The sequence below is a fragment of the Equus asinus genome, chromosome 7 (assembly GCF_041296235.1).
Source record: "Equus asinus isolate D_3611 breed Donkey chromosome 7, EquAss-T2T_v2, whole genome shotgun sequence".
Classification (NCBI taxonomy): Eukaryota; Metazoa; Chordata; class Mammalia; order Perissodactyla; family Equidae; genus Equus; species Equus asinus.
This window is the reverse complement of record NC_091796.1, coordinates 29,010,542-29,026,426: the sequence shown is the minus strand read 5'-3', so window position 1 is coordinate 29,026,426 and position 15,885 is coordinate 29,010,542. Positions and strand designations below refer to the sequence as shown.

At 43.3% G+C, this 15,885-nt stretch overlaps 1 protein-coding gene across 1 annotated transcript in view; it reads right to left on the bottom strand.

Moving 5' to 3' along the window:
• Positions 1-15,885, bottom strand: part of PSTPIP2 (proline-serine-threonine phosphatase interacting protein 2) — a 72,042-nt gene that overhangs the window by 20,778 nt on the left and 35,379 nt on the right. The window contains exons 2-3 of the mRNA XM_014828965.3: positions 12,296-12,396; positions 2,371-2,448 (exon numbers count right to left, since the gene is read on the bottom strand). Of these exons, the coding sequence (XP_014684451.2) occupies positions 2,371-2,448; positions 12,296-12,396 (179 nt within the window). The remainder of the gene's footprint in view (positions 1-2,370; positions 2,449-12,295; positions 12,397-15,885) is intronic.

Here is a 15,885-nt window from a genome sequence, read left to right as displayed (position 1 = left end):
GCCACCTTCATGGAAGCAGACCTCACTGGGTTTGCTCCAGCCACTCAAGTTGGAATGGGAGTCTGAATTCATGGTCCCCTAGCCACAAGAGCACAGGATGGTGGATCATTTTCTATATGTACGTATGTATGTAGCAAAATCTACTATTTTGCAAAGTAAACATCCTTGTATTTTCCAGCTGGCCCCTTCTTTTAGCTACCTCACTTTTCCCACTCTGTTTATTAATCCCAAAACAAAGAGTTCTTATTTCTCCCTCCCTTTTCTCACACAAATATTTCTAATTATTACAAACACATCAAGCAGAAAAATATAACTGCATATTCTCCATACACTTTCCCAATCTTATGATACAACTTTTCGAGGAATGCAATGTGCTAGAAAAGTGTCTATATCCAAACAAATGCACCAATGGTCCAGAAGAACAAATGAGCATCGCTGAAGAGCAAACTTATTTTGGAGTTAGTGAGAAAGAAAGATGGATATGGCAGCAGATATAATTGCAAGTCTTTCCCTACAGTAAGTCGTAGAATTGAAAAGCCAGCCTTACAGATAAATAGTCTGTTCAGGGTCTAACATTTTTCTCCCACCCTAAATGACTACCTGAAGATCCACTAAAAGAGCACCCCCAATCTCCCCTTGGTTTGTCATTAGCTTTGTTGTCTCATGTCATCACTTCATTGCTATTCTTGTGTTCAGGACACGATGACAATCCAAGCATAGAATCAGAACCTTGGGGATGGTGCTCTGGCAGCGTTCATGCCCTCCTCTCCCTGGTGTTCTCCTTAATTGTAGGAGAAGCAAATATCCCACCACCCTTTTCATATGCCATTTGGCCCTAAACCCTAACAGGGCCCATCAGAAGCCGGAGTCTCTCAATGTGGCCAATGAGGTAAAAAAAAATCCTGCCTAGTCCATGGATAAGCAATCATACCCTCTCATCTAGGGCACCTTCCTAAAGATCATCCTGGAGGTGACAAAAACAGAAGTCACCTAAATGGCCTTTCACTTCATCTTTGGAAACAAAGGCCCCAGGTCTCATATCCTGCTGCGTCTTCCTCTCTGAGTTATATTCTTCGAAGGAAAACTCATTGGCTTTTGTCACAGAACAGAAGAGAACGGTGCTAGAGTCTCTCTATGAATTTACTAAGTTATAAATTAAATGTGTAAGAATATAAGAAATATCCTTTTGGATCAGACTCATCCTGTTAAATATTTTTCCAAGAAGCACCATGTGAGAGGATACGACTGTCTTCCATCACATCACCTCTAGAGTTCCTGGATATCTTCCCAAACCGCTTATGCTTTCTTCATAAATAAACAAGTTTTTTGGTCAACTGACCCACTAATCTTCCTTGAAATTATCTAAACTCTCCTTGAATGATAATGAAACTTCTCTAAGTCTATGAAGCTTTGACCTTTGAACATGTAAATGTGTTTTATATATTCAAAAAATAAAACTAAATCAAACACGGAAAAGAAAACAATGCTTAAAATTTAAAACAAACTCAAATAAGTAAACTTAACTATGTATGAAATTGTTTACCTAATCACACAGAGAAAATAAATTTTTCAAGTGACCTTAGAACACAGTATTCTTAGTGGGATACATTTCAATATCAAAAGGAACTACAAAGAAATGTTAAATTTCATTCAAAAATTTTATTGTTAATAGCAATATTGATATTGTTATTTCAAAACATTTTAATATATATGGTCATATAAAGTAAATAACTGTGCTAATGTTGTCAGGAACCAAGATTTTCAGTGTGAGAAAATAAATATAATCAATACAATAAAATTAAAGAAGTTAAGTAAAACCCTGTAAAATTAAATTAGAATTGGAAATATCAATATGAACTCATGCTTTTAAAATCTGTCCCCTGAAAGGGCCTAGAAATAGTGACATCTCTGTGACAACGACCAAAGTGAGAACCCAGAGTTTCATCTCTAACTATGATTTATGATTAATCATTAAAAGGAATCAGATATACTTGCAGAAACAGTTGATTCCAGTTTTAAATTTTAAATGTTTAAGCATTTTCACAAAAAATTATATTATGAAAATATGGCAAATGTGAATTTTTGTTAAATCTAAGTGATGGGTGTATAGCTATTCTTCATGTTTATCTTTTTACTTTCCAGTGTGTTTTAAATTTTTCACTTAAAACATCAAAAATAGAATATAATATAATCAATAAACAAATTCTCCTTGTACTAATGTCCTATGTCTAAGGGTAACAAATTTTTTAGGCTTAAGTGGGTTGGATGAAATTATTCTTCACCCTACTGGCCAACTCTGTCTGCCGAAGTGGTGGGGGCTCCTGGGAAGTATTAGCCAACCTGCACACCAGAAAGAGAAGTGGCACCTACTTGATCTCAGACTGTCCACATGGCTTCTTCCTGGAGAGGTTGAGCAGATCTTTGCCATATTTCTCTTCAATTGATGCCCTAGGGGGAACAGAAGAGAGGGTTATGAGTCCTGCTTAGGGCTGATTCTTACTTAATGCACACAGCACTCCCCTTGAAGGCAAAACTGCCCTTTTGACAATAGACGCTCAGACAGAATTGTAAAAGCCCAATCCCTTCATCTCTAAGGTGGTCTGCTCCAGCTAGAAGCCCCTAGCATGAACATTCAGCAAAACCAAGCACAGCCCCCTGACTAGCACAGGCTAGTACATTACAGACTTCATTTTCAAAACCACGATCCAAGAAGATATAGATATATTTTTTTAAACAGTGGAATACGAGATATTTCCATCAAATGCCCTCCTGAGGCCCAGCCCTTGTCCCATCCTTTCCAAAAGTATCCTTTCACCATCCTGCAGAGTGCCTCATTCACAGCCAATTCAAATGCACAGCTAACCTGCACTGAAGAGGGGAATTTCAGCATATAACCTCTGCAGCTGGCATGTCTCACAAAAGCAACTGATCTTTACTCAAGGCGGCACGGGTCTGTCTAAAGCACTGATCTTCCCCTAGATGCCCCTTCCTCTCCCCATTGCCCTTTGTCACCATCTCCACTTTGTGTCCCAGCCACAGCTTCATCTAAATCATACTATCCACTTATGGGGCTTTAGGCTTATCTACTCCACTTTCTTTCTTCAAATTTAAAAAAGTATACAAGTCATAAATGAATACATTCTCACTGCAAAAGATTCAAATAACACAAAGTAATATGGAATAAAACAGGGGAGTCTTCCTTCAGGCTCCTCCCCAACAGTGCCTCTGTCCCCCAGGGGTAGCCACCATTAAGTTTGGTATGTATCTTTCCAGTCCTTTCTCTCTGCATTTACATACCTATATTTCATCTATACACATATACGTAACTTTTTATGGTTACATGATTGAGATCATACTATTGTTCGCTGATCTGTTTTCCACCTAGTAATACATTGTATAGAACTTTCCTTATCAGTACATACAGATCCACCATGTTCATAAACTGGAGTTTTCCATAGTTCAGAGTCCTCCTATTTGTTTTGTTTTTTACTACCACCAAAAAAAGCTAAATGAACATCCTTAGACAGATGTTCACGGGCATCTCTGAGAGTGTTTCTCTAGGATAGAACATCTAAGAAAGTGGATTTACTAGATCAGAGGGATATGTGTTTTAAATTTTGGAGAATAGTGCCAAATTTCCCTCCAAAAAAGCTTTCTCAGTTTATACTCCACCAAAAGTATATAGCTCCCATTCCCAGAAATGCTCCCCCACACTGGATATTAACAATATTTTTTAATTGTTACCACTCTGGGGAAAGAGGTAAAAAAAAAAAAAAAAAGAATCTCTCATTTTAATTTGCATTTTCCTGATTTCTAGTGTGTTTATTGGGCATTTGTATTTCTTCTATAAGTTACCTGTTCATTTCACCCCAACATTTTAACTGTCTTTGACCTTTTTCCTATTAATCATTAGTTCTTTATATAATACGAATATTAATATATATTCTTACATATGTTACAAAGTTTCCCCCATTCTGTCATTTGCCTTTTCTAAATAATGACTTTATCCATTTTATTAAAATGATACATGCTCATTCCTCAAAAAATAAGCAAAAAGAAAAATACAAAGAAGAAAGCAACAAACTGTCCAAAATTCCACTAACTAAAAATAATTAGTATTAACATTTGGTGATGATTGTAATGGATATTTGTTTATGCAGGTACGCTGATAGGATGGATGGACAGATAAATAAGGCATAACTAATTTTAAAAGAATGAGACCATACTCTACACGCTTTTTAAAAAATAGAGTATTAAGCCTGATTTTATTTGAATTTCACAGAAGAAAAGGAAACCGAAATGAAGCTGAAGGAATTGCTGAATTTCAAATAATTGTTTCTTTGCCACAGCCAAAATTAATTCCAAAAAGAGCCTTCTGAGATTAAAGAAACAGTTTGTGAAAATAATTAAGAGGATTGAGACATTAAAATATTTTAACTACTTGTTTCAGGGTTAGACAGTTTGAGATGTTTGACAGCACCCTGTGAAGGGGAGACGATGAGCCCTACGCACGTCCACCGCCTTCTCGACATGGTTATTTTTACTTCATTTGCATTTATAACACACTCTGATCTCCAATCATAATTCCCCCAGTTGTTTAGTCTTAGCTATTTAATAAAATGGATTAGATGCTCACTACCAGTCCTGTTACCATAGCTTCTCCATCCCCAAGATTTGATTTTGGTTCCTTTTTTGGTTGGCTGAATTTCATCACTTTGTGATCTTTTGCCAACATGGCTCTGGGTGTGTGTGTGTGGAGGGGGGGTAGTCAATATTTCCTGAGTTCTTTCATATTTGAGACCATTTATCTGTGGCCTTTATATTTGAGTGACAACTTTGTTGGTATAATGAATGTTCTTAAACTTTCTCTCAGAACGCTGCTGAACTTGTTCCGTTGGCTTCTGTCTTTACAGAGAAGCCTGAGGCCATCCTGCTTCCCCCTAGCCCATTCCTGGATAGGCAACTTGTTTTTTTCCTTCCTGGATAGTTGAAGAATTCTTTCTCTAATTCAATAACTTAACCAGGATGTGGGTTTTGTTTTGTTTTGAGGAAGATTAGCCCTAAGCCAACATCTGCCACCAATCCTCCTCTTTTTGCTGAGGAAGACTGGCCTGAGCTAACATCCATGCCCATCTTCCTCTACTTTATATGTGGGATGGCTGCCACAGCATGGGGTGCCAAGCGGTGCTATGTCCATACCCGGGATCTGAACTGGCGAACCCCAGGCTGCCAAAGCGGAATGTGTGAACTTAACTGCTGCACCAAAGGGCCGGCCCCAAGATGTATGTTAATGTTGATTCTTAAATAATCATAATCAATATTGATTACTGTGTATCAATGTTTCCTGGTTTATAGTGTGCCCTTCAGATCTATTTAGTTCATTTCATGAAATCTTCCTGGCTTATATCTCTGAATACTCATACTGTTCCCTTTGGTAAATTTTCTACTTGGGATCAGTTACCCAGATGTTGGATTGTCTTTGTCTATCTGTTTTTGACTTATCGGCACTTGTTCTTTTGCTGTTTTTGACTTCATACCTCTCTCCCTTCCTTTCTGCTTTCTTCCTTCCCTCCATCCCTCCTTGTTTGGCTGAGGTACTTTTGCATGGCTGTTGCATCACTGGGTTCATCTTGCTCCTGTTACTGTGGGCAGCCCTATCTATTTGCTCTGAGACCACATAAGTAAATTCTCTTTCAGGCCCTTCTGACCTTATATAGTACTTCCCCTCAGTACTACAGTTTGAGCAAGAACCCTGTTTTTTCCTGGGCCTCTATTCTTAGATTCTATTTCTAAAGTTTTGCCAGCTCCTGATAATTTAAAGTCAAACACATCTAAAACTGATTCTAGTTGTAAGAAAAGATACATCTTAACTTCCTAGAAACTATTTCTCCCTTTCTGAATCCCTGGTCACTATATCTATATAAAAATTTATGATACTCTATAATGAACATTTAATATTTTTACATGTAAAAAGATGTTAAGGCCATTTTCATTAAAAATATATATATACATATATATTTAAAACGTGCATGTATTTTATCCTTTCAGAATTATATCCATTAAGATTTCTTGATAATATTTTGTGGTTTCCAGGAAGAGAAGTTACTCAATCCCGTCCTTTATATCTATATATTTTTTTTTTTGGAGGAAGATTAGCCCTGAGCTAACATCTGCTGCTGCCAATCCTCCTCCTTTTGCTGAGGAAGACGGGCCCTGAGCTAACATCCATGCCCATCTTCCTCTACTTTATATGTGGGATGCCTGCCACAGCATGGCTTGCCATGTGGTGCCATGTCCACACCCAGGATCCGAACCTGCAAACCCCGGGCCGACAAAGCTGAAAGTGCGAATTTAACCGCAGCGCCACTGGGCCAGCCCCGCAATCCCGTCCTTTAACATTAAGGCTTCGTGAATCTGAACACACCATAGGCAGCATCTGATCCCCGTGGAAAGTCCTAGTACCTGGTAAGTAGTGAGTTCCACAATCATGTGCTCTTTGGAGAAAAGAAGGAGCTTTAACGGATGTGAAACTACAGCCACATCCTCATGAAATCAGGGAAACAACCAAAAGATTGAGAAGGTGTTTCCCCAGCAAATGGGAAGCAGTGGAGTCCAGGGGTCTACAGCCACCGAAGGAATCACCAGAACTTTGCAAAAATCACCCTTGAGTGGGTAAGCCTTTACCTAGATCACCCTCCTACCATCTATCCAAATTTTCCCTCTCATCTGTTCATCAACTTGTCATTTATTGAACATCCCCTATGTGCCATGCCTCATACTAGGAGAACACAGAGAGGACTAAAATATGAGACCTGCCTGGAAGAGCTCATAACCTGGTGCGGAAGCCAGATATAAACCAATACTTTAGTTTACTACCACATAACAAGAACCATAATGGAAATGTACAACATCGTACAGTATAGAAACAGAAAAGGGAACACGACTCCTCTTAGCACTTAGCTGGCTATGCTTTCTTCACAAAGACTTCCTTGAAACTCCAGCTCACTTTTACCTCTCCCCTACTCAAATTCCCAGACCAGGAATAACCTATGTGCCATTTCCCCCCAATGACGCACAGCAACCATGGTCACATTTGGCCTTTCTATCAGGCCTGAAAGCAGCCTCGGGATGATTCTCAACACGGTGCTCCAGGCAGCCCCAAAGTCAGAGTGGGTGTATAAGATGAAATCTTTTGCTATAAAATCTGACACAAATATTGTCCTCCTTCCTGCTGTATATGCCAACCACAGCACCTCAACTGAATTACAAATTCCTTCAGAAGAACCACGATGTTAGATCCAGAAGGGATCTTACAGAACATCTAATACAACCCTTTCATTTTACAGAGAAGGAAACTGACACCAAGAAGGGTGTAGGCCCTTGATTAATATCACCACTGGCTACTGAGGAAAGAAGACCCAGGTGTCCGGACTCTCATCCCAGAACTCTACTTCCTTTGTAGGTCTCAGCTTCCAGCCCATTCCATTGGCTACATGTTATGGGTTGAATTGCGTGTCCCGCCCTCCCCACAGAAAGATATGTTGAAGTCCTAACCCCCAATATCTCAGAATACGAGGTTATTTGGAAATTGGGTCATTGCAGATTTCATTAGTTGAGGTTACCGCAGAGAAGGATGGGCCCTGAATCCAATGTGACTGGTGTCCTTAGAAGAAGATGATGTGAAGACACAGGAGAAGAATGCCGCGTGACAAGGGAAGAAGAGATTGGAGTCAGCCGCTGCAAACCAAGCAATGCCAAAGATTGCCAGCAACGCTGGAAGCTGAGAAAGACACGGAGCAGTCTCTCCTAGAGTCCTCATGAGAGCATGACCCCGCAGACATCCTGCTTTTGGACGTCTGACCTCCAGAACTGTGCAAGAATAAATTTCTGTTCTTTTAAGCCACCCCGTTTGTGGCAATTGGTTACAGCAGCCACAGGAAACTCACGCACTACACCACGGCTTGCAGGTAACTTCACCACAGGGTGCAAATGTCTAAGGGAATCTGTCATTCCCACCCTGGCAATCTGTCATTCTTAAGCCCATCCTGAGAGACAGCTGACCCACACAGTGAGGATCCCAGAATGAGAGCTGTAACAGGGCAGGTTGACCTCTCCCTAAAAAGGAGCAATAGGATGTATGGAGCTCATAGGAAGAGCACAAAGTCCCAAGAGGGGGCTGGGACTATAGCCTCTAAACTACGTGTGGTACAGAATTCCAGCTGCAAAGGGGTTCCACAAACACAGTTCCCTCCTCTCTACTTAGGATCGTGTTGCAACACACTTAAGACAGCTGACGTGGCCACCAGGTTCCTGGTGAAAGCCCCTTTCAGAGAATATACCCAGCCTTCTTAGGAGACCATTAAGTAAAGTGCAAAAACCATTAGACATGGGGCTAACAAAAGTCCTGGCTCCATACTTACTGCTTTTGTAATCTTGGCCAAGCCATTTAAGCCCCACTAAACCTCAGTTTTCTTATCTGTAAAATGGAGTTAATGATATATTCCCTACCTACCTTCTAGGCTTAATATAACAATATCAGTAACAGGTACCATTTACCCACCACTTACCGTGTGTCAGGAACTGTACCAGGCATACTGAAGTGGTTAACAGCACAGATTCCAGAGGCCAACTTTCCTAGGTCTGAAATCAGATCTATCCCTTAGTACCTGTCTGACCTTAGGCAAGTTACATAACCTCTCTGTACCTCAGTTTGTTCAATTGTAGAATAAGGATGATAAAACTTGCCATATAAGGTTATTATGAGAAATAAATGAGAATATATACTTAAAATACATGGCAGCTTGTGTCTAGTAAGCCTTCAATAAATGGAAGTTATTGATATAATCTCATTTCATCACCCCTAGCTACCCTCTGCGGTATGATTATCCTCATTTTTATACTTCTCATTTCCTGCTTATATCAGGAGCTCAGTATGTAATGTCCGGCCCCACCTGGGGTCCTAGGGGTGGGGGAGTCCAGGGGCTTGGGCTACCAGGAACAAGATAGGTTCATTTTAATTGTTAACCAATAGACAACCTCAGAATGGAGTGCTATGTAGTGCTTTAAATGCTTCCATTTAAAGAAAAAAAGGAGAGTGACATCACCAAGGCAGCAACATAGGTTGCTCCTGAATTCACCACCCCTCACAAGAAGAACAACCAACACCTATTTAAGAACAAGACACCACAAGAGACTCCTAGAACACAGGGGTGAGGCTGAATCAACCCCCATACCACAGAGACCAAAACAGACTGCATTAGAGGGACGGATGTTAGCTGAACCCATTCTGGTAATCATTTCACAATATATGTAAATCAAACCATCATGCTGTATGCCTTAAACTTATACAGTGCTGTATGCCAATTATTTCTCAATAAAACAGGGGAAAAAACCATAAGTATACATAAAGGTCGAAAAGTAAAGAACGAATAAAAAGATATATGATGAAAACAACAAAAGACAAAAAAGAAGAAGAGGAAAATTTGACCTGTACTACGAAGGATGAGGAGAATTCACTTAGGCATCAAGGAGAAAGGAGGGACATTCCAGGTGGGGAAAAGATGTGGAGGCAGAGACAGCCAACGCAGGCTCACTAATCAACCTGTCTGGCTGGAATAGAGAGAGCGGGTGTCATGCGTGTGAATGTATGAAACAGAAAGAAAAGGGAGGGAGAGACCGTCTCTGTGCTGGGAACAAGTCCATCCTCCCAGAAAATCACCTGCCCTTATGCCCAGAGTTGATGAGTCATAAACACAGGGTCTGTGTGAGGCACCCTGGAGCTGGTCTGGATTCTGTCACTTTGTAGATTCCCATGGAAAATTACTTGCCCAACCTCATTTAAAAAGCTACACTTTCAAGCAAAGAAAATGGAAATAATACTAGCTCATGCAACTGATGTGTGTCATAGGAGAATATTTCCAAGGGGTGTGTCAACCTCAATGTTACAGTCATAGACATCCTAAACTCCCAGCACTGCACATGGCATGTGCTCAGTATGTGGTGATTATCATGTAGCTATTCAGACATTGCTTGTGGTATCATCATCTATCTCATCATTATGCCATTCCAGCTGACAGAAGGGTAAACTAGGCACGTTTACAATTTACTGACGGATTGTTTGTTACTCTGTTTTGTTACCTACTTGCTGTGTTACAATAAGTCATCTAGGACTTACTGGGGACTAAGGAGCTACAGGGCACGCGCTGAGACACGGCCCAGGACTCAGCGATACAGATGCAGGAGGGCAGCATTCCACCCACTCCAGAGCAGCGCATGACACTACGCCGTGCATTTGGGTGATTGTTCCGTCCATCCCCCAGGGAGTGTAGATGGATTTACTGCAATCCATCTGGGTATGACCAATCAATTCAATGGGTTATGACCACAGGTTTTAATTAAATAGAATAGAATGAAATGAAATACTAGGGTAGTAAAATTTTATTAAACTTTTGTTTTATGCATGTGTGCACTGGGTAGCAGTGTAAAATGTATTTCTTACTGAGGGTTACATTCAAAAAGATGTGGACACCACTGCTCCATTGTGTCAGGGGACCCTTGGACAGTCCTGCCTGGGCAGTGGAAGCTTTGGCCATTAGCCAACACCTCCTTCATGGATGGAAATGGTAAGGCTATTTCTTTCCCAGGAGAAAATTTAAAAGCCCTAGGTGGGGGAGGAGCATAAAAAGCAAGGGGTGTTCTGCGATCTCTACATCCTGCATAGTCGTGAAACTCTCGTTTGCTCACTCCTTTGTCAGAGCTCTGCTGACGTAAGGGGGAGGGCCACCTCCAGTGCCCATCAAGGGAATGGAAAGTCGTCACTTGGTGTCACTGCTGTCAACCAGCTCGGGTAGATGGGGGAGGCTGTCCCCTCAAAGGGGGCACAGTGGCCAGCCCCATGGAGCCTGCCAGTGAGCAGACCTCTCTCTGTCCACCCCACCTGGCCACACAGTGTGCCAGTGCTCCAACTCCCCCTGGAACTTTGACACAGTTCCAGAGGGAGCCCTCGCCATGTGAGAGTGGGCAACCAGGGTGAGCTTGACGTTACCTGATGTTCTCGTGAGTCGAAAATACACACCTGATCAAAAACGCTTTGATGTCTGTGTCTCCAAGTTATGAATCTCTCACTCACTCACTTACAAACAGAAACTGTTAATTCATTTGGGTCCTGGCAATGTCCTCCATCTCTGGCCAAAAATCCCCCTAAAGTGCCCCTTCATCCAGAATCACTGGGAAATGGAATATTCCAGGCAAATAAGATTTTCCACACAACTAACTTATCTCATTAAGCATAGAATTGAGAAAAAAAAATCTTATCCATGAAAAAAACAAAAGAGTGGCTGGCCCTGTGGCCTAGTGGTTAAGTTCTGTGCTTTGGCAGCCCAGGTTCGCAGGTTCAGTTCCAGGGCACAGACCTACACCACTCGTCAGCCACACTGTGGCAGCAACCCACATATAAAATAGAGGAAGAGTGGCACAAATGTTAGCTCAGTGTGAATCTTCCTTACCAAAAAAAAGAAAAGAAAAAGATCCTCTAAACCCTGTCAGTCCCCCACTCCCTGAGGCCACGACGCCCACTGCCCTCTAGAGTGCCATGATCTGCCCCTCATCTTTCTCACTGCTTCCTCCCCGCAGTGGTCTCTGAATCAGGCTCTGCCTCCCACCTACCACATGGGTCATGCTCATTCCCATCTCCAAGCTTGCTGTTCCCTCACACATACCTGGATACTCCTCCACCTATTAAATCCACCCCACCCTCCCAGGGCCTCCTGAAGGACCCCCTCCTGTATGTAGCTGGCCCCCCCCCCTTTTTTTTTGCCAGCCCTACACAATTTCCCCTCTCCCATGAGGTCTTTCAGTGTTATTCATATCATATAACTTAGTAATTTTTTTCTTTTTTTTTTTGAGGAAGATTAGCCCTGAGCTAACATCTGCTGCCAATCCTCCTCTTTTTTTTGCTGAGGAAGGCTGGCCCTGAGCTAACATCTGTGCCCATCTTCCTCTACTTTATATGTGGGACACCTACCACAGCATGGCTTGACAAGTGGTGCCATGTCCGCCCCCGGGATCCGAACTGGCGAACCCCGGGCTGCCGAAGCGGAACGTGTGCACTTAACTGCTGCACCACCAGGCCAGAACCTTAGGACAGAGATATCATTTACTTCTTGGTTATCATTCCATAACCTACAACAGAGGGTCTTGTGAACCGTTAAAAACAAACAAAAAGTAGTAAATTGTTCTTTGCTCGTGTGGGAGCATTTTGTCCTCCCTGCTGTCTTCAGAGAGGAACAGCATGTACCTTTCTTTTAAAAAGTCTTCAAACTCTTTGCAGTTCTTGCGGCCGTTGTTCAGATGCTGGATGATGCTGTCGTAGCCAACGGTGCTGAGGATGTCTGAACACTGTTGAAAAAAACAACACTGTGTCAGACCAGGAACGGCAATGACAGCAGCCTCGAGGCCTGAAGAGTGGGCACGGGGGAAGCCAGCAATGGGAAGTTTCCGAAACACTTTACCTCCGAGACATGTGTGACCAAAAAGAGCAAAATAGAAGAAGTAAGGGTGTATGTAGCTGTGGGAGAGTTTTTCAAATTATGAAACTGAAGGGCCACAAAACAGGAAGGAAGTGACAGAGGATTGAGAGGCACATGGATGAGGGAGCTGGCCGGGCTCAGGTCCCTCTCTGGGCCCCCACCCATGCCCAAAGGTAGGCCAGGGCAGGGAGCAGGAAGTGGACACCCACCCCAGCCTTCGGCAGAGTGCTCCTTCATCCCGATGAGCTGAGCGGAGACTCACTCACGCCACAGGTCCATTTTAACCAGGGGCTATACAATTTTCCCTTTGTCCTTAGACTTGTCCCAGAGCTGACCTCCCTTCCCACAGGGTATGGCTGCAAAGGGCAAGCAGCTCTGAGCCATGAGCCAGGCCCAGGAGTGGGAGTGAAGGGCTGGCTTCCCCCCCACCCCGCCAGGGACCAGGAAGGGGAGCCCAGCAGCCAGCATGCTCTGTATGGTCCCTGGCCCCAATTTGGGGAAAAGGAGTTTTTTAAAATTTTGTTTTTTCACATTTTATTCTACTGTGTGCTCTGAGGTTGGAGGAAGCTGGCTAAGTCTCCTAAAGCAGTAGCCCCCCTCACCCCCCAACCCCCCGCCAGGCAGTACATTTTAAAAGTCAAAGTCGCCACAGCAACCCAAACCAATAGATCAGGGGCTCTAAGGAATATCAAAGTGTCCCCTACTGAGGCTGGTTCCCCAGTTTCTACTCCCAAATGCGTACAGGAGATCGCCCGATTCAGGCGCCAGTCCCTTAGGGAGGTGGTAAGGCCGCCTAGGAGTGTGCCCTGGGGAGCTCTAAACTCCCCCACCCCCAGCCCAGCCAGTGGATTATCCCTTCCCCGCACCCAGTCTGCAGAGGGAGGGTCGACTCTGCCGTTGGCTGGGGGCGGGGGACTCCTGAAGACACCTCTCCACCCAGCGCTGGACACTGGAGAAGCAGAAGTCCTCTGTTCCACTTGCTGCCACTCGATGACCTGGCAGAGCAGATCCAGCACATCCAGGGCCTAAGGCTGATTTCAGCATGGCCTTTGGAAACTTAACCGGCCATAACTCACACGGCATTTTTTAAAAAGGGTTATTATAAGTGCAACAAATTTTATACATGGGCACATAAATAAATCTAAGTTAGAAACACATTTAATTCTATGGTTCTGGCTGTTGTTTGAGCTTAGATGGAGGCCTTGGGATGCATAAAGAAACAGCCTCCGCCAAAGCTTCATTTCTCCACCCACTCCATCCATACACGCTCTTCCCTCTCAGCTAGGTGGGCTTCCTACTGCCCCCTGAAATGCAGCACTCAGGGCAACTCTGAGACGATGCTCACATTATCCCCTCCTAAATGCAAATCCAGCCTCTCCACCCCTAAGTTTTCTAGAAGCCTTCTCTCAGCTCCCCCTCCCCTGGCGTCTCAGAGCACACAGCTTCTGAGTGTGCTGTTGGGGACCCCCATGTGAGTAGCCTTGCTGGCTCAACTCTACTGCAAGTGCCCACAGCTTCTTCCAAGCCTTGGACCACGCTTGCACACCGTCCCCCTCAAAAAACTCTACTTTATATTATGCGCACCAAAGGGCTACAGTAAAATTCTGTAGGATGAAATGCCTGTTGTGTTCTCAGCCAGGTGTAGAAGAGCACAAGGAAAACAAAGACTTCTGAGTGAATGAATGAATGAATGGGTAGAAAGGGTCAATGTCAAAGTTGGTTTGCACACAGAAGTGCTTTGCTCTTCCCAGAGAAAGACCCTTGGGTTCCATGTCTGATGACATTCATTCAGAAAAGGCAGTTTCCTTTTTCTTAATTAAGGGTGTGAACAGAATTTGAGCCGGACAGGGAGGGTGGAGCTAGACCAGAGTTTACTGGAAACAAACCAGAACATCAGGCCTCCTGGCTGCCAGCCTTAAAAAAACAGAATTACTGCTTCAGGGGAGTGGCTGGTCTACAGAGAAACCAAGAAAGGAAATCCCCAAGAGAAAACAAAGAGTGTCCAAGGCCAAGTTCAAGCCTCCAGGTGGAGGATTTGGCCTAGAAACTCCTTCCTATGCTACTCAGAGAGCATGGGTGGGGAGCTCTGACAGGCAGAAATCAGAATAGGAGGGCCAAGCAGAAAAGAGGACTGCATGAGCACCAAGAGGGCAGCACAAATCTGCCAACAGAAGTGAGTGTGCCCAACCCATAACCCCAATATCCTCGGCTTGGTGATCAGAGCCCTCTACACAATATCCCAGACTTTTCTCCCTCTGCTTTTCCCACACTGGTCTCTTCCCTGTCCTCCAAATGGGCAGTGTACATTTCTACCCCAAGACCATTGCACAAGCTTTTCCCACAGTGGGAATGGCATCTCCTCCTCTTACCTCAAATCCTACTTCTGCTTCAGGGCTAGTTCATATCCCATTTCCTCTCTGAAGTCTTCCTCAAATAATTCACCCTATAGCCCCCTCTCCCACTTCTGGATGCCTGGAATATTAATGCCTATTCCTCTCATTTAGCTCTTATTGTATGTCATTTTGTATCATTATTTTGTATTTGTTATCAAAGTTAACACCTTTTAAAAAATTAGGTAACTTCTTAAAGGCTATCTGGATTATACCCAAACTTTTTTTTTTTTGAGGAAGGTTAGCTGCCAATCCTCTTCTTTTAGCTGAGGAAGACTGGCCCTGAGCTAACATCCATGCCCATCCTCCTCTACTCCGTAGGTAGGATGCCTACCACAGCATGGCTTGCCAAGCAGTGGCATGTCCGCACCCAGGATCCAAACCGGCAAACCCCGGGCTGCCAAAGTGGAATGTGGGCACTTAACCACTGCGCCACCAGGCTGGCCCTATACCCAACCTTTATCGCTCATATTGATGGTGCTGGAGAAATGTCTGTTAACTGTATACCAACTACAGACAAGGTAGTAAAAAGGTTACAAAGGCAGCAGAAGATAGAGTTCTTGCAACAGGGAGCCTGTCATTCATCTAGGGAGTCAGTAAAAGACACACCCATAAAACAAACGTGTATGCATAAGGAAAATTAGACACTAAACCAGCACATAAGACCATATACAAGAAATATATAATGAATGAGGCAGAAAAGAGAGAACAGGCTAGGGTCATCAGAAAAGAGAAGAAACAAGATTTAAATCGAGTCTTCAAAATGACTGAAATTCATAAGAGAAATTAGAAATATTTCAAACTGTGAAGAAAACAACACATCAACATTTGTGAGATGCAGCAAAATGGTGCTTATAGGGGAATTTATAGCTCTAAAATGTTTACATTAGAAAAGAAAAAAAGGGGGCGGCCACGTGGCCAAGTGGTTCAGTTTGCGCACTCTGCTTGAGCGGCCCAGGGTTTTGCCA